Raw genomic sequence first — 25,291 nt, forward strand, 5'->3', positions numbered from 1 at the left:
TTAGAAGGTGTTGATTCTGACAGGTGTTAGGTGTTGAGTCTGACAGGTGTTAGAAGGTGTTGAGTCTGACAGGTGTTAGAAGGTGTTGAGTCTGACAGGTGTTAGACAGGTGTTGAGTCTGACAGGTGTTAGACAGGTGTTGAGTCTGACAGGTGTTAGACAGGTGTTGAGTCTGACAGGTATTAGACAGGTGTTGAGTCTGACAGGTATTAGACAGGTGTTGAGTCTGACAGGTATTAGACAGGTGTTGAGTCTGACAGGTATTAGACAGGTGTTGAGTCTGACAGGTGTTAGACAGGTGTTGAGTCTGACAGGTATTAGACAGGTGTTGAGTCTGACAGGTGTTAGACAGGTGTTGAGTCTGACAGGTGTTAGACAGGTGTTCATGCCCTTCAAGACAGAAGTATGATCAAATAATTACATGTAGAAGAAATGGATATAGGTGGGGGGGGGGTATACTCCAATACATGTGATTTACTTCTACCTTGTCCCCAACCACTTGGGCAGGACGGTAGAGCTTCATGCAGGTCGGTGTTCAATCCCCGACCGTCCACAAGTGGTTGGGCACCATTCCTTCCCCCCGTCCCATCCCAAATCCTTATCCTGGCCCCTTCCAAGTGCTATATAGTCGTAATGGCTTGGTGCTTTCCCCCTGACAATTCCTTTCCCTTCCTACCTCGTCATGGTTCCGGGAATCAATGTCCCCGCGGCCCGGTCTCTGACCAGGCCTTCTGTTTGGCGACTTGTTCAGCCAGGCTCAAGAACTTGTTCATGGTCAAAGGAAGAATGTTGAACAGTCTCGGGCCTCTGATGTTGATAGTACTCTCTTGAACACTGTGAGGGGTCGGCCAGTTATGTCCCTTATGTGTAGTGGAAGCGTGTTGAACAGTCTCGGGCCTCTGATGTTGATAGTTCTCTCTTGAACACTGTGAGGGGTCGGCCAGTTATGTCCCTTATGTGTAGTGGAAGCGTGTTGAACAGTCTCGGGCCTCTGATGTTGATAGTTCTCTCTTGAACACTGTGAGGGGTCGGCCAGTTATGTCCCTTATGTGTAGTGGAAGCGTGTTGAACAGTCTCGGGCCTCTGATGTTGATAGTTCTCTCTTGAACACTGTGAGGGGTCTGCCAGTTATGTCCCTTATGTGTAGTGGAAGCGTGTTGAACAGTCTCGGGCCTCTGATGTTGATAGTTCTCTCTTGAACACTGTGAGGGGTCTGCCAGTTATGTCCCTTATGTGTAGTGGAAGCGTGTTGAACAGTCTCGGACCTCTGATGTTGATAGTTCTCTCTTGAACACTGTGAGGGGTCGGCCAGTTATGTCCCTTATGTGTAGTGGAAGCGTGTTGAACAGTCTCGGGCCTCTGATGTTGATAGTTCTCTCTTGAACACTGTGAGGGGTCGGCCAGTTATGTCCCTTATGTGTAGTGGAAGCGTGTTGAACAGTCTCGGGCCTCTGATGTTGATAGTTCTCTCTTGAACACTGTGAGGGGTCTGCCAGTTATGTCCCTTATGTGTAGTGGAAGCGTGTTGAACAGTCTCGGGCCTCTGATGTTGATAGTTCTCTCTTGAACACTGTGAGGGGTCTGCCAGTTATGTCCCTTATGTGTAGTGGAAGCGTGTTGAACAGTCTCGGACCTCTGATGTTGATAGTTCTCTCTTGAACACTGTGAGGGGTCGGCCAGTTATGTCCCTTATGTGTAGTGGAAGCGTGTTGAACAGTCTCGGGCCTCTGATGTTGATAGTTCTCTCTCAGAGTACCTGTTGCACCTCTGCTCTTCAACGGGGGTATTCTGCACATCCTGCCATGCCTCCTGGTCTCATGTGATGTTATTTCTGTGTGCAGGTTTGGGACCAGCCCCTCTAATATTTTCCACGTGTAAATTACTGTGCATCTCTCTCGCCTGCGCTTTAGAGAACACAGTTTGAGACTTTTTAAATGTTCCCAATGACTTAGATGGTTTGTTGAACGTATTCCTGCTTGATGGGGTTCTGGGAGTTCTTCTACTCCCCAAGCCCGGCCCGAGGCCAGGCTTGACTTGTGAGAGTTTGGTCCACCAGGCTGTTGCTTGGAGCGGCCCGCAGGCCAGGCTTGACTTGTGAGAGTTTGGTCCACCAGGCTGTTGCTTGGAGCGGCCCGAGGCCAGGCTTGACTTGTGAGAGTTTGGTCCACCAGGCTGTTACTTGGAGCGGCCCGAGGCCAGGCTTGACTTGTGAGAGTTTGGTCCACCAGGCTGTTGCTTGGAGCGGCCCGAGGCCAGGCTTGACTTGTGAGAGTTTGGTCCACCAGGCTGTTGCTTGGAGCGGCCCAAGGCCAGGCTTGACTTGTGAGAGTTTGGTCCACCAGGCTGTTGCTTGGAGCGGCCCGCAGGCCAGGCTTGACTTGTGAGAGTTTGGTCCACCAGGCTGTTGCTTGGAGCGGCCCGAGGCCAGGCTTGACTTGTGAGAGTTTGGTCCACCAGGCTGTTGCTTGGAGCGGCCCGAGGCCAGGCTTGACTTGTGAGAGTTTGGTCCACCAGGCTGTTGCTTGGAGCGGCCCAAGGCCAGGCTTGACTTGTGAGAGTTTGGTACACCAGGCTGTTGCTTGGAGCGGCCCGAGGCCAGGCTTGACTTGTGAGAGTTTGGTCCACCAGGCTGTTGCTTGGAGCGGCCCGAGGCCAGGCTTGACTTGTGAGAGTTTGGTCCACCAGGCTGTTGCTTGGAGCGGCCCGAGGCCAGGCTTGACTTGTGAGAGTTTGGTCCACCAGGCTGTTGCTTGGAGCGGCCCGCAGGCCAGGCTTGACTTGTGAGAGTTTGGTCCACCAGGCTGTTGCTTGGAGCGGCCCAAGGCCAGGCTTGACTTGTGAGAGTTTGGTCCACCAGGCTGTTGCTTGGAGCGGCCCGCAGGCCCACATACCCACCACACCCCGGTTGGTCCGGCACTTCTCTTAGAAAACAGTCCAGTTTCCTCTTGAAGATGTCCACGGTTGTTCCGGCAATATTTCTTATAGTCGCTGGGAGGACGTTGAACAACCGCGGACCTCTGATGTTTATAGTGGTGCTCGAGAGAGCAGAAAGAACACAATCTCGTTCTAATTTGCAACCACTTGGGCTGGATGGTAGAGCGACGGTCTCGCTTCATGCAGGTCGGTGTTCAATCCCCGACCGTCCACAAGTGGTTGGGCACCATTCCTCCCCCCTGTCCCATCCCAAATCCTTATCCTGACCCCTTCCCAGTGCTATATAGTCGTAATGGCTTGGCGCTTTCCACTAATAATTCCCTTCCCTCTCAATTAACGACTGTGTTTGGAGAACATGGCGAGGATCGAACCAGGGAAGAACAGGGTAATATAACCCAGAACATGAATAACCAATTCCTAAGCAATCTTTCACGCCTCGTGAGAGCCTACATTATTCTTAAGAATCCCTAAGACCATCTAAGAAAGGAAAGAGAAGATGGCGATGTATTCGTTTGCCTTGTTCGGGTAGATGGTAGACACAGTAGTCGCTTCTGAATATATTTATTGACTGAGATATCAAGGTATATACCCGACGAACACACACCGAAACTACGACGTTGGTACAACGTTCGAACAAGTTTTAACACCTCCTAACCAGTTATAACAACCAATATATCAAGTTGTAACAACGTTCTAATACGTCATAAACACGTTAAGCCAAGATGTAACAACTTAATTACAAGTTGTAACAAGCGGAAAATAGAGACAGTTTCGGTTTGTGTTTCCAGGGTATCTGCCTAGCCGAGGTCCTTCTACTCTGAGTCTGTGAGGATAACTGAGGCTGCTGGGAGCATGCCTGATGCACCTCTGTCTGGCATGACGTCAGAGGCCTACTCGCCTGTGATTGGTTACATTTCAACTGACAGAATTTGAGTATAACAGATGACTTACTTTGACAATATCAGACTGATTGTCCAATTCTATCACAAGTCGTACAGGATTGTAGCAGATCTTGCTGGGATGGTCAGGGATGACCTCTCCGTTCTTCCGACCCATCCTTGACCTTTGACCTCAACACCACCTGACCCCAGGAAACGCTTGACAGTCAGGCGGAAAGATTCCTCCAGTCAACAGTCACTAAGAGACCTCAAGTCTTCACATGAGTGGTATTACCACCGCCCACAGCAACTTTTGCATATATTGTGTGGGGGGGGTGACTGTGTGGGGGTCAGAGTGTGGGGGGTGGATGGGTGAGGGGAACCCGAGCCAGAACACGACCCTTAGGGCCTCAGAGGCACTCCACTGGCGGCACTGGCACTGGCTAGGACCACACTGAGCCGTGTTGGCACTGAATCTAGTCGCCTCTACTCACTCCACTTTCACACCCCCCTCTCTCTACCCCCACTCTCGCACCCCCCCCCCTCTCTCTAGGTCCACAATAGTCACCCTACGAGGGCCACAATGGTCACCCTAGAAGGGTCACAATGGTCACCCTAGAAGGGTCACAATGGTCACCCTACAAGGGCCACAATGGTCACCCTATAAGGGCCACAATGGTCACCCTACAAGGGTCACAATGGTCACCCTAGAAGGACCACAATGGTCACCCTACAAGGGTCACAATGGTCACCCTAGAAGGACCACAATGGTCACCCTACAAGGGTCACAATGGTCACCCTACAAGGACCACAATGGTCACCCTACAAGGGTCACAATGGTCACCCTGGAAGGACCACAATGGTCACCCTACAAGGGTCACAATGGTCACCCTAGAAGGACCACAATGGTCACCCTACAAGGGCCACAATGGTCACCCTACAAGGGTCACAATGGTCACCCTACAAGGGTCACAATGGTCACCCTACAAGGAACACAATGGTCACCCTACAAGGACCACAATGGTCACCCTACAAGGGCCACAATGGTCACCCTACAAGGGCCACAATAGTCACCCTACGAGGGCCACAATGGTCACCCTACGAGGGCCACAATGGTCACCCTACAAGGGCCACAATAGTCACCCTACGAGGGCCACAATGGTCACCCTACAAGGGCCACAATGGTCACCCTACAAGGACCACAATGGTCACCCTACAAGGACCACAATGGTCACCCTACAAGGGCCACAATGGTCACCCTACAAGGACCACAATGGTCACCCTACAAGGACCACAATGGTCACCCTACAAGGACCACAATGGTCACCCTACAAGGACCACAATGGTCACCCTACGAGGGCCACAATGGTCACCCTACAAGGAACACAATGGTCACCCTACAAGGACCACAATGGTCACCCTACAAGGACCACAATGGTCACCCTACAAGGACCACAATGGTCACCCTACGAGGGCCACAATGGTCACCCTACGAGGGCCACAATGGTCACCCTACAAGGACCACAATGGTCACCCTACAAGGGTCACAATGGTCACCCTACAAGGGCCACAATGGTCACCCTACAAGGGGCCACAATGGTCACCCTACAAGGACCACTTTACACCCACTTTCACATAATAAAAAGTTTCTTTAACTAAGTTGGCATTACTTAAGACGAGTATGGCACCTCTTGCACCATCCCTTCACGAGGGCCAGCCAAGAGGGGCCAGCCAAGAGGGGCCAGCCAAGAGGGCCCAGCCAAGAGGGACCAGCCAAGAGGGCCCAGCCAAGAGGGACCAGCCAAGAGGGGCCAGCCAAGAGGGGCCAGCCAAGAGGGGCCAGCCAAGAGGGGCCAGCCAAGATGGGCCAGCCAAGAGGGGCCAGCCAAGAGGGGCCAGCCAAGAGGGGCCTGCCAAGAGGGGCCAGCCAAGAGGGCCCAGCCAAGAGGGACCAGCCAAGAGGGGCCAGCCAAGAGGGGCCAGCCAAGAGGGCCCAGCCAAGAGGGACCAGCCAAGAGGGGCCAGCCAAGAGGGGCCAGCCAAGAGGGGCCAGCCAAGAGGGGCCAGCCAAGAGGGGCCAGCCAAGAGGGGCCTGCCAAGAGGGGCCAGCCAAGAGGGCCCAGCCAAGAGGGACCAGCCAAGAGGGGCCAGCCAAGAGGGGCCAGCCAAGAGGGGCTAGCCAAGAGGGGCTAGCCAAGAGGGGCCAGCCAAGAGGGGCCAGCCAAGAGGGGATAGCCAAGGGATAGCCAAGAGGGGATAGCCAAGAGGGCCAGCCAAGAGGACCAGCTACGAGGGGCCAGCCAAGAGGGGCCAGCCAAGAGGGGCCAGCCAAGAGGGGCCAGCCAAGAGGGCCCAGCCAAGAGGGCCCAGCCAAGACGGCCAACCGAGTGTCTCACCTTTCCAAGAGTCCCATCAAGCATGTGACAGATCTACACTTCTCAAGATGTCATCCCGTGACACGTGATGCCACCATCTTGAAGTTATCTTGAGATGATTTCGGGGCTTTGCGTCCCCGCGGCCCGGTCCTCGACCAGGCCTCCTTTTTGTTACCCCCCCCCCTCTCCCCAGGAAGCAACCCGTAGCAGCTGTCTATCTCCCAGGTACCTAATTACGCCGACCTGCAAGAAGCGAAGCCGTCGCTCTACCGTCCAGTCCAAGTGGACGAACAGAAAGCTACTGTTAAGTTTTGCCAGAGATTAAATGTCAAGAACGAAGGCCTTGCGCTAGGAAAGTTAACGACTGTAAATCTACTAATCCGTGAAAGTAGATATTTAAGAAGTATTCCAAAGATACTAATAAGAGAAGACATATAAGTAATGCTACAAAAGCTCCAGTATCTTTTTTTCTTATCTTCATATCGGACATAGATAAGGACACAATCAATAGCACTGTATCATCCCAACCCGTTCTCGCACTTTCGTATTGTCAATAAGATGCTTATCTTAACATACTAAGATACTTAACATACTAAGATACTTAACATACTAACAATAACATACTTATTGCTAAGATAAGCAATAAGATGCTTATCTTAACATACTAAGAAGATTAGGTAAGGTCGGTGTTTTCTATGAAGATTTTCAAGGTAAACTAGTATGTTTAGTATGTCACATATGCACGTATTTAATAAGTCAATATTGACTGTAAGAAAGTGCGAGAACGGGTTGATCATCCTTAGCAGATGACACTAGGATTTTAATGAGAGGACATAGAGGACACGGCAAACCTCCAATCAGATATCAATCAGATCTTTCTATGGTCATTTAACATGCAAGAACATTTAAAATACAAAGGACCAATCATTAAGATACGATTCCAATCACTAAAACATAGATGAACTGTTAGACTATTAACAAAATATAATATTAAAAGAAACTAATTCATATAGATACACAAAATAGCATTATATAAGCAATTTATAACTTAAAATAGCAATATACTTTACTATGTTAATATTAGTATTTAAATATAAGTTTTAAACAGGGAATAAAACCCTGAAGTAGATACAAATTAATGTAGATATAGATAAGTGTACCGGGACACTGGAGCGGGGGGCTGTGTCATGGCTCTGTGTCATGGCTCTGTGCCACAGGCAGTAACTGTGTCATAGCTGACAGCATCAGCTCATTTGTACACGACAATAACCAGAGCAGGATAATATTAAGCTGCATCAATTACACACCTTCGGCAGCTTTGCTGGCGAGTGCAAGTATGAGTGGCACTCAGCTTACTCTCTCAAGCTGCCTCACACACAGCTATGTACACAGGTCACTCACACAGGTGAGTACACACAGTGTGAGTGGTACTCTGAGTACCAGTAAGTACTGTGGCCGTACACAGGCCAGAGTACCCTCCAGGGGGCGTCTGACAACGCCCAACCTCTCTCAGTCAAAAAGTGTAGCAGTTTTGCCTAGCTAAAAAGCGCCAGAAACTAGGCAACCAATCAATCCTTCTGCAATACTGAAGCATCAATATTGCCGCCATTTGAATAACTCTAAGCCATCACAATTTCCACGCGGGGGTCGACGGCGTCAAATATGTAGCGTTGAGCGAGATTAGAACCGAAGGCCTCTGGGCGCTGAGAGATACTTGCGGGAGTCGAACTCTGCTCTTTCGGCAGAACTGGAGGCCCAAGTTCCTGCATTGTATACATTGCTGCGCCATCATGATGAGTGCCTCCAGACAGTCCACAAGAGACAGTGATGAGTAGAGCAGCTTCCTGACAGCGGGGGTCAGCTTGACACACAGTCAGGGCAGCTGTGTCAGCACACAACGAAGCTCTTAAGAGAAGAGTGAGGCAAGGGAGACAACAGTATAGCTTCCCTTTGTCTGCTCGCCACATTCATCTGTGCGTCAACCTTTCTTGATTCATAACTAACAATAATAACAGCATTAAGAATTGTGCAGCCGTAAGACAGTAATTACTGAGCCCCCCCCCCACCCCACGCTATCTTGGCTTGTCACAGGCTCTTGGTGAAGCGTAGGCTCTTGGCTAGTCAAAGGCTCTTGGCTAATCAAAGGCTCTTGGCGAGGTGTAGGCTCTTGGCTGGTCACAGGCCCTTGGCGAAGCTTAGGCTCTTAGCGAAGCTTAGGCTCTTGGCTAGTCAAAGGCCCTTCGCGAAGCTTAGGCTTTTGGCGAAGCGTAGGCTCTTGGCTAGTCAAAGGCTCTTGACGAAGCTTAGACTCTTGGCTAGTCACAGGCCCTTGGCGAGGCGTAGGCTCTTGGCGAAGCTTAGGCCCTTGGGTAGTCACAGGCCCTTGGCGAAGCTTAGACTCTTGGCTAGTCAAAGGCTCCTGGCGAGGTGTAGGCTCTTGGCTAGTCACAGGCTCTTGGCGAGGCAGTGGTTTATGTGCGCATGTGAGGTGTCACACGCTGGCTAGTCACTGCTCCGGAGACACGAGGCGGATGTCACCAAACTTTATTATTACAGAAGCGGCCAGAGGGCGCACAGTGCCGCGCGCTGGCAAGTCTTCAACCCGGGGCCCCGGCACACTACACGTGTGTCTTCAGTATACAGAAGTTACTCAGGTGAGATGCCATATGTTCAGACCCTGCAGCATAGCTTCACAAATCACTCGCATGACTTGTGTGAAAGGTTCTTGTTATCCTGTCATTTTTCTTGCAGTTGTGGCAGCTATGTGGCTGAGAAGTATCGGAGCAAGCACAGTACCCTGGGGAAGCACCGAGTTTTTCACTGTGGATAATCTGGATATTTACTTACATGTTACACTCTGGATTATGTCCGTTAACTGAAGAACCATCTCTCTACTTCAGCAATTCCTTTTGTTTGCATTTTGTGTTTAATAACACCATGGTCACAATGGGTTCCGAACCCGTGTTGTCTGGGGTTATGTCGACTCTGATTCCACCTGTTTTGTTATTACAAAGACTTTTATGATGTTTGATGTTGGAGCTATTGGATGTGTTGTTTGTGGAGTGGCTCGAACCCTCGCTGTTTTGTGTATGTTGAGGACAACACCAGTATCTTCACTCTCGTCTCCTGAAGATGTTTAAAGGATGTGATAGTGGCTTGTGCAATTTGTTATCAATATAGAATTCCCGTAGTCTCGTGCAGAGTGCAGAGGCATGCTGTCTATGGCTGCTTTAAGGTGGCTCCATGTTGGTGTGTCCAACCACTTGGGGCCTGGGGCCAGATTCACGAAAGCACTTACGAACGTTTACATCTTTTCCTTATCTTTGGCGGCTTTGTTTACAATTATTAAACAGTTAATGAGCTCCGAAGCACCAGGAGGCTGTTTATAACAATAACAACAGTTGATTGGCAAGTTTTCATGCTTGTAAACTGTTTAATAAATGTAACCAAAGCCGTCAAAGATTGAGGAAAGATGTACACGTTCGTAAGTGCTTTCGTGAATCTAGCCCCTGGACGGTAGAGCGACGATCTCGTTTCATGCAGGTCGGCGTTCAATTCCCCGACCGTCCACAAGTGGTTGGGGCACCATTCCTTCCCCCCGTCCCATCACAAATCCTTATCCTGACCCCCTTCCCAGTGCTATATAGTTGTGATGGCTTGGCGCTTTCCCCCTGATAGTTTCCTTCCATGTTAGTGTCATATTCACGAAGAATTCATTTGGGAGCCGGTCGGCCGAGCGGACAGCACGCTGGACTTGTGATCCTGTGGTCCTGGGTTCGATCGCAGGCGCCGACGAGAAACAATGGGCAGAGTTTCTTTCAATCTATGCCCCTGATACCTAGCAATAAATAGGTACCTGGGTGTTAGTCAGCTGTCACGGGCTGCTTCCTGGGGGTGGAGACCTGGTCGAGGACCGGGCCGCGGGGACACTAAAGCCCCGAAATCATCTCAAGATAACCTCAAGAAGATCATATTTCTAACTAGTTCATCACTGAAAATAAGGTCGAGGAAGGTTCCCTTTCTAGTTGGTTCTACTAGTTATTGCTTTGAGGTAAATCTGTCACGCATCTACAACAGGTCATTTGTGTGTGTATGACTCTTCCCTTAAGGCTGCTTCCAAGGACTCTCTCTTGTATGACTGTGTGTGCGTTGTGTGTGTGTGTTGTGTGTGTGTGTGTGTGTTGTGTGTGTGTGTGTGTGTGTGAGTGTGTGTGAGTGTGTTGTGTGTGTGTGTTGTGTGTGTGTGTGTGTGAGTGTGTTGTGTGAGGAGTGGTGTGTAGATGTGGCAGCGGGCCGCACCGCCGCTAAATTAGACACACACACATGGGGTGTAGTCACAAGGTGTTGGGTGTAGTGAGTCCCGGCACCCGTCCACTGGCGAAGACACATACAGGGCCGCAAGCCAAGTCTTCGGCCTCCACCACCTACCATCACCTACCAACCACCACCTACCATCACCTACCAACCACCACCTGCCACCTACCAACCACCACCTGCCAACCACCACCTGCTGCCACCACCACCTACCACCACCTACCAACCACCACCTGCCACCTACCAACCACCACCTGCTGCCACCACCACCTACCACCACCTACCAACCACCACCTACCACCACCTACCAACCACCACCTGCCACCTACCATCACCTACCAACCACCACCTGCCACCTACCATCACCTGCCAACCACCACCTGCCAACCACCACCTGCCACCACATAATACTAAGGGGAAATACGCACGGTACACATTGATATCCATTTCCAAATGATAGAAAATAGGCTGAAAGAACACGGGAGGAAATTGGAAGTGTATCTGAGAATTGTGCAGTAATGAATACGGTCAACACGTGGGCAGAATGTGAGAGGAAACTGAGGCAGCCACCTCCATGAACAGCGTCAGGCGCAAATGCTATAACGAACTGCACTGTCTAGATATTTACAACCGTACCAGGTACAGACAGCTAGGATACGAGGAGGGGGTATGGGGCTAGACCTTCCCCCCTCCCTCCCTCCTCGTAGGGTCGCTCACAGTTGGGTCTTATGGGTAAACGATTTCTGGCCTCCACTACCACCACCATCTGCCATATCAACCCCTATGGGGTGAGAATAGCTTGAGCTACCTCATCCCTTTGTGTGTATTTTACCTCAATAAACTTATTTCAATACCAACCCCTGCTGCTGCCACCACCACCTGTCCTCCACTCCTGCCTCACAGGGTTACTTGAATTCTACGACTAGGCAACAAGTATAAGGCATGAAAGAGAAGGGTGGGCAGACTGCATATTTTTGGATTGTCAGAAAGCCTTTGGTACAGTGCCACACAAGAGACTAGTGAAAAAGCTGCAGATGCAGGCTGGAGTGAAAGGGAAGGTACTCCATTGGATACAAGAGTACCTAAGCAACAGGAGACAACGAGTCTATGTGAGGGGTGAGGTCTCAGATTGGCGAGACGTCACAAGTGGAGTCCCGCAGGGGTCAGTCCTTGGACCTATACTGTTTCTGATATATGTAAATGATCTCTCAGAGGGTATAGACTCGTTTCTCTCAATGTTTGCTGATGATGCAAAAATTATGAGGATTGAAACAGAGGATGATAGTAAGAGGCTACAAGATGACCTAGACAGACTGAATGAATGGTCCAACAAATAGCTGCTAAAGTTCAACCCGAGTAAATGCAAAGTAATGAAACTAGGCGGTGGAATCAGGAGGCTAGATACAGGATACAGAATAGGAGATGAAGTACTTAATGAAACATACAGAGAGAAAGATCTAGGAGTTGATATCACACCAAACATGTCTCCTGAAGCCCACATAAAGAGAATAACGCCTGCAGCATATGCGAGGCTGGCTAACATCAGAACAGCCTTCAGGAACCTGTGTAAGGAATCATTCAGAATCTTGTATACCACATATGTAAGACCAATCCTGGAGTATGAGGCCCCAGCATGGAGCCCGTATCTTGTCAAGCACAGGACGAAGCTGGAAAAAGTTCAGAGGTATGCCACTAGACTAGTCCCAGAACTAAGAGGCATGAGTTACGAAGAAAGGTTGCGGGAAATGCACCTTACGACCCTGGAAGACAGAAGAGTAAGGGGAGACATGATCACAACCTACAAAATCCTCAGGGGAATCGACAGGGTAGACAAGGATAAACTATTCAACACTGGTAGTACGCGAACAAGGGGACACAGATGGAAACTGAGTACCCACATGAGCCACAGGGACGTTAGAAAGAACTTTTTCAGTGTCAAAAGTAGTTAACAGGTGGAATGCATTGGGCAGTGATGTGGTGGAGGCTGACTCCATACACAGTTTTAAATGTAGATATGATAGAGCCCAGTAGGCTCAGGAATCTGTACACCAGTTGATTGACAGTTGAGAGGCGGGACCAAAGAGCCAGAGCTCAACGTACAAATAGGTGAGTACCCCTATTGCCACCACCACCACCTACCATGCAAGGACTGGGGGGGATACACAGAGATAGGAAGCCATTATCGCCTCGAAGTGGTCTCTATACCCGGGACAAAGCTCACCCATCCAGTTACTGACCCAGGCCAATACCATATAACTATACAAATATCGCAATGCATCACACTGGATCGAAACGACCAATACAACAGATAAGTTGGCCCTTATAAAGTACGTTTTCTGTTAAAGTATGTTTGTAGAAAACTAAACATGCTGGGCTAACTAATATATAATGGTTGCACACTTGATAACGTCTCAGCTATGTATATTACCCTGAGGTTTATGTCATCAGATAATCTTCAGCGAAGACAAGGATGACAAACGCGGTGTGCGCGCTCAATTATTACTCCGGATCAATGGGAGCCGGTCGGCCGAGCGGACAGCACGCTGGACTTGTGATCCTGTGGTCCCGGGTTCGATCCCGGGCGCCGGTGAGAAACAATGGGCAGAGTTTCTTTCACCCTATGCCCCTGTTACCTAGCAGTAAAATAGGTACCTGGGTGTTAGTCAGCTGTCACGGGCTGCTTCCTGGGGGTGGAGGCCTGGTCGAGGACCGGGCCGCGGGGACACTAAAGCCCCGAAATCATCTCAAGATAACCGGAAATCTCATCAATTAATTTGCCCCGGCTTCCTGTTCCCATGGAGGACACTTAGATTTCAGACATGTAAACCTGCTTGATATCTTACGTAGGTAGTAACTAAGTGATTGTAACCTATCCACCGCTGCCCACTGGATGGGGGGCGGTTATCTTGAGATGATTTCGGGGCTTTAGTGTCCCCGCGGCCCGGTCCTCGACCAGGCCTCCACCCCCAGGAAGCAGCCCGTGACAGCTGACTAACTCCCAGGTACCTATTTACTGCTAGGTAACAGGGGCATTCAGGGTGAAAGAAACTTTGCCCATTTGTTTCTGCCTCGTGCGGGAATCGAACCCGCGCCACAGAATTACGAGTCCTGCGCGCTATCCACCAGGCTACGAGGCCCCCTCGTAGCCTGGTATGGAGGCGGTGTGCAGGACAAACATATCAATTGTGACACTATAGCTCTCCACATATGTCAGTTGCTTAATTTAGAAACTGAACTTGTGGTCGATCTCGAACCCATTGTTGATGTGACGACTTATATTGAATTTTGTAACTAGCTCATCAAGATTGTAATTGGCTTAGCTAAATGAATTGTGGGGTTCAGTCCCTGAGCCCATTATGTGCCTCTGTAACCCTTTCCACTACCGCCCACAAGATGGGTATGGGGTGCATGATAAATGAGCTAAACTAACTATCTTACGATAAGCAGGTTACCAAATTGAAATACATGTGAAGTGTATTTACACTTAGTGAAGTGGCTACTGATCTGTAGCACAGGGGCCAGATTCACGAAAGCACCTACGCAGCACTTACGAACCTGGGGCCAGATTCACGAAAGCACCTACGCAAGCACTTACGAACCTGTACACCTTTTCTCAATCTTTGGCGGCTTTGTTTACAATTATTAAACAGTTAATGAGCTCGGAAGCACCAGGAGGCTGTTTATAACAATAACAACAGTTGATTGGCAAGTTTTCATGCTTGTAAACTGTTTAATAAATGTAACCAAAGCCGTCAAAGATTGAGGGAAGATGTACACGTTCGTAAGTACTTTCGTGAATCTGGCCCCAGGTACTAATTTACTGCTGGGTGAACAGAGGCTGCAGTTAAGGATTGGAGCCCCGTCAATCCTCCCTGGTATAGAAACGAACCCAAGTCAAAGCGTTCGTCAAGCGCCGGGCTTTACCACTACGCCATGGGGGACTGCTAGGGGTTTCCTTTCCCCCTGATGTCTCTTCACCTAGCAGTAAACAGGAGCCGGGACGTTAGCCAGCAGTTGTGGGTTGTATCCTAAGGAAGGTAATTACACATAGGTAATTACACCCTAAGTGTAGTTACAGGATGAGAGCTACGCTCGTGGTGTCCCGTCTTCCCAGCACTCTTTGTCATATAACGCTTTGCAATTACTGACGGTCTTGGCCTCCACCACCTTCTCCCCTAACTTGTTCCAACCGTCTACCACTCTGTTTACAAAAGTGAATTTTCGTATATTTCTCCGGCAGCTTTGTTTCGTGAGTTTAAATCTATGACCGCTTGTTCTTGAAGTTCCGGGTCTCAGGAATTCTTCCCTATCAATTTTATCGAATCCCGTTACTATTTTGAACGTAGTGATCATATCGCGTCTTTTTCTTCTATCCTTCTGTCCTCCTCAAGGTGAGGAGGAGAACTTTGTAAGGTCTATATATATCGGGAAGCCGGTCGGCCGAGCGGACAGCACACTGGACTTGTGATCCTGTGGTCCTGGGTTCGATCCCAGGCGCCGGCGAGAAACAATGGGCAGAGTTTCTTTCACCCTATGCCCCTGTTACCTAGCAGTAAAATAGGTACCTGGGTGTTAGTCAGCTGTCACGGGCTGCTTCCTGGGGGTGGAGGCCTGGTCGAGGACCGGGCCGCGGGGACACTAAAGCCCCGAAATCATCTCAAGATAACCTCAAGATAGGTTAAGTCTACGTCAAAATGCGACGTTCTATTAGACGACAGGTTGCAGCGAGCATGACAACTCTGTTGATATTATACATTACAGGTTACAGTGTGGCGGACGACCAAGAAATACAGCCCGTCCTCCAAGCAAAGGCCAAAGTCCATTCCGTTCACCCGCCAACCCCCTTTTTATGACTGAAAAACGGTTTACACACGACTCACAACTGCTGACGTTCGAACACTTCCGGAACAAGTGCTTCACTGACGAGTTGTGTTCGAACCACAATGCTGTAAATGCTTCACCCACGTACTACAAATAATCGCCAACAGAACCTAAACACCTAACCTAACCTATGCCTATATATGCACAATACGCTAAAAAATATTAATATTAATTTATATTTGAGAAAATTCCCTTTTTGAATGAACAGCATACTAAAGTTTATGAATGCGTCTGTGGGGTCGACCGCTGGATGTAATGGACTTGAGGCGAGGACGGGTTGGTGCTGACATATGCTGAAACTCTAGATATTAACTAATGAATATTTTGGATCCTATACCCTTGTTGTGAGCGGCGACGGAGATGGGTCTAAACATTATTAGTTCTCTTATATTAAGAACAAAGATTTTAATAAGCGTCACAGCCTAGATGTCCACTGTGCCGCTCGACAGACTTGTTGGGTCATGAGTCAGCCAATCAGAAGAGTGAATTCATATAATGGGCTGTGAACTAACCAATCAGAGCAGTGCTCAACACTTAGTGGGCCAGCCAGAGACTTAGGGCCCGCGCAGGAATATCCCTTCAAAAAAAAAAAAAAATGTATAGCAGACTCTGCATAGAAATTTTATTAATGTTATTCATTTCCTCCAAGCAACAAGACTTAAAAAAGGGCCTCTTTTAGACAAGTTCTTGCAAGAAGTGCGGGACCAACCAGGCTGTAGTGGATATGTGGGCCAGAGGGCCACTCCAAGCAACAGCCTGTTGGATCAAGTTATCACAAGTAGTAGAACAACTCCCAGAACCCTCTCCAGGTATATGTGTTGCCTGAGGCGCCGCGCAGCACACAAAATATGGAACTGCGACAGTTGAATATGGACGACTTACCTCTTTAATTATATGACACTGTTCGTCCAGGTCGACCAGTGGTTGGACGGAGGGTGGTCGGGTGAGGTAGTAGGTTGCTGCCACCACGGCCGCCGCCGCCACCACCCCGCCCATCAGCGGGGCGTACTCCTCCATCATGCCTGTAGGAGCAGGGAACACATTAGTGTAGGAGCAGGGAACACATTAGTCTCCCATCGCCACCCCACACTCCCTCACAACACCTTAACTCACAATACTCTTGACACAGTTTTGTCAGGGGTTGTACCTACCTGGGTACAAATGGGCAAAGTTTCTTTCACCCTAAGTGCCCCTGTTACCTAGCAGTAAATAGGTACCTGGGTGTTAGTCAGCTGTCACGGGCTGCTTCCTGGGGGTGGAGGCCTGGTCGAGGACCGGGCCGCGGGGACACTAAAGCCCCGAAATCATCTCAAGATAACATCAAGATAACCTGTCAGGTGTGACACGCTTCTGTTTGAAGTCCTCATGTGTCTACCTGTCTGTCTGTATATCTGAGTGACCTGGGTCAGTGTAGATAGCAGCATCTACGACACACTACTTCCCCTAACCTATGGTGCTCGACACTCATTAACTCCAAGATCAACAGCCTTGTTCGTACTTATTCACTGTTTTCACTCGTACAGAGTAATTACTCCATGGGTAACAATGCACACTAGATGAGTTATTATATGGAAGATGAATGTATTTTGGACACGAGTTAGTTTATCTACTGTCTGTTACGATTAGTGTGGGAGTCGAACGGCTCCGCAGGCCGCAACATCACCACCACCACCCGCCACAACACCACCACACCAACACCACCACAACCAACCCGTTCTCGCAAATTCGTATAGTCAATATTGACTTATTAACTACGTGCATAGGTGATATACTAAACATAATAGATACCCTTAAAAAGCTTCATAGAAAACACCGACCTTACCTAACCTTGTGAGTATGTTAAGATAAGCATCTTATTGCTTCGTAATTACAATTATTACTTAACCTATACCTATAATAAGTTAAGTAACAATTTTAATTACGAAGCTATAAGATGCTTATCTTAACATACTAACAAGGTTAGGTAAGGTCGGTGTTTTCTATGAAGCTTTTTAAGGGTATCTATTATGTTTAGTATGTCACCTATGCACTTATTTAATAAGTCAATATTGACTATACGAATTTGCGAGAACGGGTTGCCACAACAACACCACCCGCCACACCAACACCACCACACCAACACCACCCGCCACACCAACACCACCACACCAACACCACCCGCCACACCAACACCACCACACCAACACCACCCGCCACACCAACACCACCACACCAACACCACCCGCCACACCAACACCACCCGCCACACCAACACCACCCACCACCACACCACCACACCAACACCACCACAACAACACCACCCTCACCACCCACCACAACACCACCACAACAACACCACCACCCACCACAACACCACCCACCACCACAACACCACCCACCACAACACCACCCACCACCACAACACCACCCACCACCACACCACCACACCAACACCACCACAACAACACCACCCTCACCACCCACCACAACACCACCACAACAACACCACCACCCGCCACAACACCACCCACCACCACAACACCACCCACCACAACACCACCCACCACCACAACACCACCCACCACCACACCACCACACCAACACCACCACAACAACACCACCCTCACCACCCACCACAACACCACCACAACAACACCACCACCCACCACAACACCACCCACCACCACACCACCACCTGCCACAACACCACAACACCACCACACCAACACCACCACCCACCACCACCACCCTCACCACCCACCACAACACCACCACCACCCGCCACCACACTACCAGCCCACACACACACAATAATCAACAAAATCCTATTGTGAATCAGGCTTATAATCACTCTCGCCCTCCGGCCGGATAGACATCACTTGAACAATCGCTATCCGGCAGTTTCCAGAGGTGACCTTCGCCGCGCCCTGTGGTAATGTAAAATGCAACTGGGCATACCACTGCCCTGTGGTATGCCACTGTGTATGTGTATATACACAGTGGTATGTATATACATATGCACTCTCTCCCAAGACATGGAGAAGCAATTGGGTTATCTTGAGATGATTTCGGGGCTTAGCGTCCTCGCGGCCCGGTCCTCGACCAGGCCTCCTTTCTGTTACACACCCCAGGAAGCAGCCCGTAGCAGCTGTCTAACTCCCAGGTACCTATTTACTGCTAGGTGAGCAGGCGCATCAGGGGTGAAAGAAACTATACCCATTTGTTTCCACCGGGGATCGAACCCGGAGCCTCAGGACTACGATTCCCGAGTGCTGTCTACTCAGCTGTCAGGCCCCTGCTTGAGGGGCCGTCCTCACTTGTGAGGTTCGGCCTCCTACTCCTGGGGTCCGTGGTTCGAGTCTGCTAGAGCCCAGGTGACTGGAGAGTTAGACGACTGTTTGACAGCGCTAAAGCACTACACATCAAACACTCTGATCCACCTTGGAGGTAGGTGGAACTAGCCAAGATGCCCTGAAGCCCCAGTTTCCCCCGACACCGTTCCCCTCTCCCCAGGACCAGTACCCACACCCCTCCCATCCCCCAGTACCTCCCCAGGAACAGTCACTACCCCCCCATCCCCCAGTATCACCTGCAGAAGATGAAGGTCGCAGGTGGGGAAGCCTTACGCCTCCAGGTCAAATCGCCAATACTTACTTACCTTGGCTGCTGCTGCTGTTCCTGCTGCTGCTGCTGTTCCTGCTGCTGCTGTTCCTGCTGCTGCTCCTGCCAGTGTTCCGGTAGGAGCAGCACCTCCTTACACCATCACCTTCCCCCCCCCCACACAAAAGGTAAGCAAAACCTTGGATTGGAGGCAAATTTGCTAATAACTAATGTGAGCAACTCACGCTAACATTAGCACTAATACAGCGTAGTTTAATTCCACTTTTTCAGACGATTGTGAATGTCAGGAATGACTTTGCTGCTTCGTTGTTCAGTAGGCCTACTGCCTTCTTCCTAATGGGTGGCATGTCTACATGATCTTGGGTCGACTCACACTGAATTACCCACACCAGGGGTCAGGGGGCATGACACTGCTGTACCCACACCAGGGGTCAGAGGGGGAGGACACTGCTGTACCCACACCAGGGGTCAGGGGGCAGGACACTGCTGTACCCACACCAGGGGTCAGAGGGGAGGACACTGCTGTACCCACACCAGGGGTCAGAGGGGGAGGACACTGCTGTACCCACACCAGGGGTCAGAGGGGGAGGACACTGATGTACCCACACCAGGAGTCAGGGGGGAGGACACTGCTGTACCCACACCAGGGGGGAGGACACTTCTGTACCCACACCAGGAGTCAGGGGGCTGGACACTGCTGTACCCACACCAGGGGTCAGAGGGGGAGGACACTGCTGTACCCACACCAGGAGTCAGGGGGCTGGACACTGCTGTACCCACACCAGGAGTCAGGGGGGAGGACACTGCTGTACCCACACCAGGAGTCAGGGGGCTGGACACTGCTGTACCCACACCAGGGGTCAGAGGGGGAGGACACTGCTGTACCCACACCAGGGGTCAGAGGGGGAGGACACTGCTGTACCCACACCAGGGGTCAGAGGGGGAGGACACTGCTGTACCCACACCAGGAGTCAGGGGGCAGGACACTGCTGTACCCACACCAGGGGTCAGGGGGCAGGACACTGCTGTACCCACACCAGGAGTCAGGGGGCTGGACACTGCTGTACCCACACCAGGGGTCAGAGGGGGAGGACACTGCTGTACCCACACCAGGAGTCAGGGGGCAGGACACTGCTGTACCCACACCAGGGGTCAGAGGGGGAGGACACTGCTGTACCCACACCAGGGGTCAGAGGGGGAGGACACTGCTGTACCCACACCAGGAGTCAGGGGGCAGGACACTGCTGTACCCACACCAGGGGTCAGAGGGGGAGGACACTGCTGTACCCACACCAGGAGTCAGGGGGCAGGACACTGCTGTACCCACACTAGGGGTCAGAGGGGGAGGACACTGCTGTACCCACACCAGGAGTCAGGGGGCTGGACACTGCTGTACCCACACCAGGAGTCAGGGGGCAGGACACTGCTGTACCCACACCAGGGGTCAGAGGGGGAGGACACTGCTGTACCCACACCAGGAGTCAGGGGGCAGGACACTGCTGTACCCACACCAGGGGTCAGAGGGGGAGGACACTGCTGTACCCACACCAGGAGTCAGGGGGCTGGACACTGCTGTACCCACACCAGGAGTCAGGGGGCAGGACACTGCTGTACCCACACCAGGGGTCAGAGGGGGAGGACACTGCTGTACCCACACCAGGAGTCAGGGGGGAGGACACTGCTGTACCCACACCAGGGGTCAGGGGGCAGGACACTGCTGTACCCACACCAGGGGGTAGGACACTGCTGTACCCACACCAGGGGTCAGGGAGGAGGACACTGCTGTACCCACACCAGGGGGTAGGACACTGCTGTACCCACACCAGGGGTCAGGGAGGAGGACACTGCTGTACCCACACCAGGGGGCTGGACACTGCTGTACCCACACCAGGGGTCAGGGAGGAGGACACTGCTGTACCCACACCAGGGGGCAGGACACTGCTGTACCCACACCAGGAGTCAGGGGGGAAGGACACTGCTGTACCCACACCAGGGGGCAGGGGGCAGGACACTGCTGTACCCACACCAGGAGGCAGGGGGCAGAACACTGCTGTACCCACACCAGGAGTCAGGGGGGAGGACACTGCTGTACCCACACCAGGGGGCAGGGGGCAGGACACTGCTGTACCCACACCAGGGGGCAGGGGGGCCAGGACATGGCTGAGAGCACCAGAAGACAGGAGACAGCCATACCCAGAGAGGATATCAACAATGAATGTGAGTTGACCCTAAATCAGTACAATGATACGTTAATATCCGGATTAGGGGGCCACTCCACAGTCACTACCAAGGGCGAATGGACAGACTGACGCGCCTCCTGTCAGATATCTTGGACAGTCTGGGGTATATCTTAGTTTGGGATATGTTATTCTGTGTTTCAGAGGAAGGAAAAGATAGCGGACAATGGTAAATATTTATTGTAGAGATTTATGATTGGGCGATTGGATATCATCCAATCAAAATGATATGCCTGTGTAATGTTTTGTATCCCTTACCCCATGTGAAGCGGTCGTTGACGGCTGGCCTCTAGTTCTCCAGCATTGTGGATAACCCAGCGGTGTTTCAGTGACCAATGTCAGTGTGTTCAGACCATATCTAGCCACCAGGCGGTGAAGCTTAGTTCCATGGATGTCTTCGCGGATTTTCTTAGCCGTTGATGGCGCACCTTCACGTTGCCAGGTGATTGATTGATGAAGATTAAGCCACCCAAAAGGTGGCACGGGCATGAATAGCCCGTAAGTGGTGGCCCTTTTGAGCCATTACCAGTATCAATAGATGATACTGGAGATCTGTGGAGGTGCGACTGCACCCTGCGTGACGGGAGATGTCTCTCGTGTGTTGCCAGGGATGCTGGGACTGTCGCCGTATCAGATCGTAGCGGAACGTCGCATGAGTGTCCATGGTTATCTTGAGGTTATCTTGAGATGATTTCGAGGCTTTAGTGTCCCCGCGGCCCGGTCCTCGACCAGGCCTCCACCCCCAGGAAGCAGCCCGTGACAGCTGACTAACACCCAGGTACCCATTTTACTGCTAGGTAACAGGGGCATAGGGTGAAAGAAACTCTGCCCATTGTTTCTCGCCGGCGCCTGGGATCGAACCCGGGACCACAGGATCACAAGCCCAGCGTGCTGTCCGCTCGGCCGACCGGCTCCCTTTGTGCGCCCTTTGAATTTCCCGACGATCTGTTGCTGCGTCACTTAGGGAAGTTTGGGCGTGTGTTACACGTTGGCAAGAATGTGATTTCATCTGGCCAGCTGAAGGGCGTACCGAATGAGACGAGGACGTTGACTATGCGACTTACGGATGCCATCATCTTCGGTGATGCTGATGGGATTCGACATCCACGTACCTGGTTTCAGGTGTCGCTTGTCGAAGCACCTGGCTGCAGTGTGCCATGCAGGCCTCGTGGAACGTGTCAGTCTCTTCAAGGAGGAGAATTTCCTCCCTCTGGGGGACCTGGAGGGTCCTGTGCATGCAGCTGTAGGGGGTGGGTGCTCTCCCTGAGGGCTTTGAGGCTGGGGATCCTACTCCGCGCCCTCCTGCGGGTGTTGGGCCGCCGGGTGGTGGTTGCTCCGGTTGCTCTGGATTCCCATGCTCCCGGTGGGGCGAGTGTGGTGGAGGTGGATAGTTCGGATGACCTGCGTCCTAATCGGAAGTGTACGAGGAGGTCTCTCAGTTGGCCTCCCATGGTGGTGTCGCCTGGGCGGACGTGAGAGAATATGGGGCTTCAGTGTCTTGCGAGGAAGATGTTGATGGAGTGCCCGGGGCTCCTGTGGTGGATGTGCCTGTGGCGGTGCGGGATCCTGGTGTGGGGGGCCTCGATGCCTGCTCCTGCCTTCCCCCGCCACCTCTGGGCTCTCCCCCGCCACCCCGGGCTCTCCCCCGCCACCCCGGGCTCTCCCCAGCCACCCCGGGCTCTCCCCCGCCACCCCGGGCTCTCCCCCGCCACCCCGGGCTCTCCCCCGCCACCCCGGGCTCTCCCCCGCCACCCCTGGCTCTCTTTTTCCCCCGCCACCCCGGGCTCTCCCCCGCCACCCCGGGCTCTCCCCCGCCACCCCGGGCTCTCCCCCGCCACCCCGGGCTCTCCCCCGCCACCCCGGGCTCTCCCCCGCCACCCCGGGCTCTCCCCCGCCACCCCTGGCTCTCCCCCAACCACCCCGGGCTCTCCCCCGCCACCCCTGGCTCCCCCGCCACCCCGGGCTCTCTTTTTCCCCCCGCCACCCCGGGCTCTCCCCAGCCACCCCGGGCTCTCCCCAGCCACCCCGGGCTCTCCCCCGCCACCCCTGGCTCTCTTTTTCCCCCGCCACCCCGGGCTCTCCCCCGCCACCCCGGGCTCTCCCCCGCCACCCCGGGCTCTCCCCCGCCACCCCGGGCTCTCCCCCGCCACCCCGGGCTCTCCCCCGCCACCCCTGGCTCTCTCCCGCCACCCCTGGCTCTCCCCCGCCACCCCTGGCTCTCCCCCGCCACCCCTGGCTCTCCCCCAACCACCCCGGGCTCTCCCCCAACCACCCCGGGCTCTCCCCCAGCCACCCCTGGCTCCCCCGCCACCCCGGGCTCTCTTTTTCCCCCCGCCACCCCGGGCTCTCCCCAGCCACCCCTGGCTCTCTTTTTCCCCCGCCACCCCGGGCTCTCCGCCGCCACCCCTGGCTCTTTTTCCCCCGCCACCCCGGGCTCTCCCCCGCCACCCCGGGCTCTCCCCCGCCACCCCTGGCTCTCTTTTTCCCCCGCCACCCCTGGCTCTCCCCCGCCACCCGGGCTCTCCCCCGCCACCCCTGGCTCTCCCCCGCCACCCCGCCACCCCGGGCTCTCCCCCGCCACCCCGGGCTCTCCCCCGCCACCCCGGGCTCTTTTTCCCCCGCCACCCCTGGCTCTTTTTCCCCCGCCACCCCGGGCTCTCCCCCGCCACCCCGGGCTCTCCCCCGCCACCCCGGGCTCTCCCCCGCCACCCCGGGCTCTCCCCCGCCACCCCGGGCTCTCCCCCGCCACCCCTGGCTCTCTTTTTCCCCCGCCACCCCTGGCTCTCCCCCGCCACCCGGGCTCTCCCCCGCCACCCCGCCACCCCTGGCTCTCCCCCGCCACCCCGGGCTCTCCCCCGCCACCCCGGGCTCTCCCCCGCCACCCCTGGCTCTTTTTCCCCCGCCACCCCGGGCTCTCCCCCGCCACCCCGGGCTCTCCCCCGCCACCCCGGGCTACAGACTAGACACAAGGACCATACTGAACACGACGCCCGTGACCCATCAGGTGTACGCTTTTATCTTACGTGAGGCGTGCAGGTTGGTGTTGGCGTGCGTGGGTGCGAGGGCGTGCTTGGATGCTAAGGCGTGCGTGGGTGCGAGGGCGTGCTTGGATGCTAAGGCGTGCGTGGGTGTGAGGGCGTGCGTGGGTGGGTGTGAGGGCGTGCTTGGATGCTAAGGCATGCGTGGCTTAAGGGCATGCATGAATGTGAGGGCGCGCGTGGGTGGGTGTGAGGAAGGGCGTGGGCGGGTGTGAGGAAGGGCGTGGGCGCGCGCGAGGGCGTGAGGGAGCGCGCGCGAGCATGCAAGGGAGCGCGCGAGGGCGCGAGAGCGAGAGGGAGCGCGCGCGAGGGCGAGAGGGAGCGCGCGCGAGGGCGAGAGGGAGCGCGCGCGAGGGCGAGAGGGAGCGCGCGCGAGGGCGAGAGGGAGCGCGCGCGAGGGCGTGAGGGAGCGCGCGAGGGCGTGAGGGAGCGTGCGAGGGCGTGAGGGAGCGCGCGAGGGCGTGAGGGAGCGCGCGAGGGAGCGAGGGAGCGCGCGAGGGCGCGCGTGAGGGAGCGCGCGAGGGCGTGAGGGAGCGCGCGAGGGCGTGAGGGAGCGCGCGAGGGCGTGAGGGAGCGCGCGAGGGCGTGAGGGAGCGCGCGAGGGCGTGAGGGAGCGCGCGAGGGCATGAGGGAGGGCGCGAGGGAGCGCGCGAGGGCATGAGGGAGGGCGGGAGGGTGTGGACAAAGGTATCGGTGTGTACTGTTACGGAGAATCGTCATGAAATCCAAGACCCACATGCTATTTCATGCTCCACGTAAGTAGGAAGGCACCATGCAGGGTTTATCATGCTTCCTAGTCCGACGCACATACACAGATTGACTGTTTAGAGACGGAACCAAAGAGCCGAAGCTCAACCCTCGCAAACACAACTAGGTGAGTATACACACACACACTGGGATTCAACAACTAGTGGACCCACAAGCCCTCACACTCCACGGATGTTATAACATTACACAAACATCGTCCAGCACTAGGCTAGCCCGGACCTTATTAACATTACACAAACATCGTCCAGCACTAGGCTAGCCCGGAC

The 25,291-nt window shown here is 53.4% G+C and overlaps 1 protein-coding gene across 6 annotated transcripts in view; it reads right to left on the reverse strand.

Moving 5' to 3' along the window:
• LOC123746677 (long-chain-fatty-acid--CoA ligase 1) overlaps positions 1–25,291 on the reverse strand; it is a 100,203-nt gene that overhangs the window by 59,513 nt on the left and 15,399 nt on the right. For 5 of the 6 annotated variants that reach the window (XM_045728346.2, XM_045728344.2, XM_045728345.2 and 2 more), the window contains one exon: positions 16,265–16,404. In XM_045728346.2, the coding sequence (XP_045584302.1) occupies positions 16,265–16,404 (140 nt within the window). Of the gene's footprint in view, positions 1–3,885; positions 4,268–16,264; positions 16,405–25,291 lie in introns of those variants that run through there. The other variant, XM_045728347.2, reaches the window with a different exon arrangement.

Source organism: Procambarus clarkii, chromosome 85, assembly GCF_040958095.1.
Source record: "Procambarus clarkii isolate CNS0578487 chromosome 85, FALCON_Pclarkii_2.0, whole genome shotgun sequence".
Taxonomy (NCBI): domain Eukaryota; kingdom Metazoa; phylum Arthropoda; class Malacostraca; order Decapoda; family Cambaridae; genus Procambarus; species Procambarus clarkii.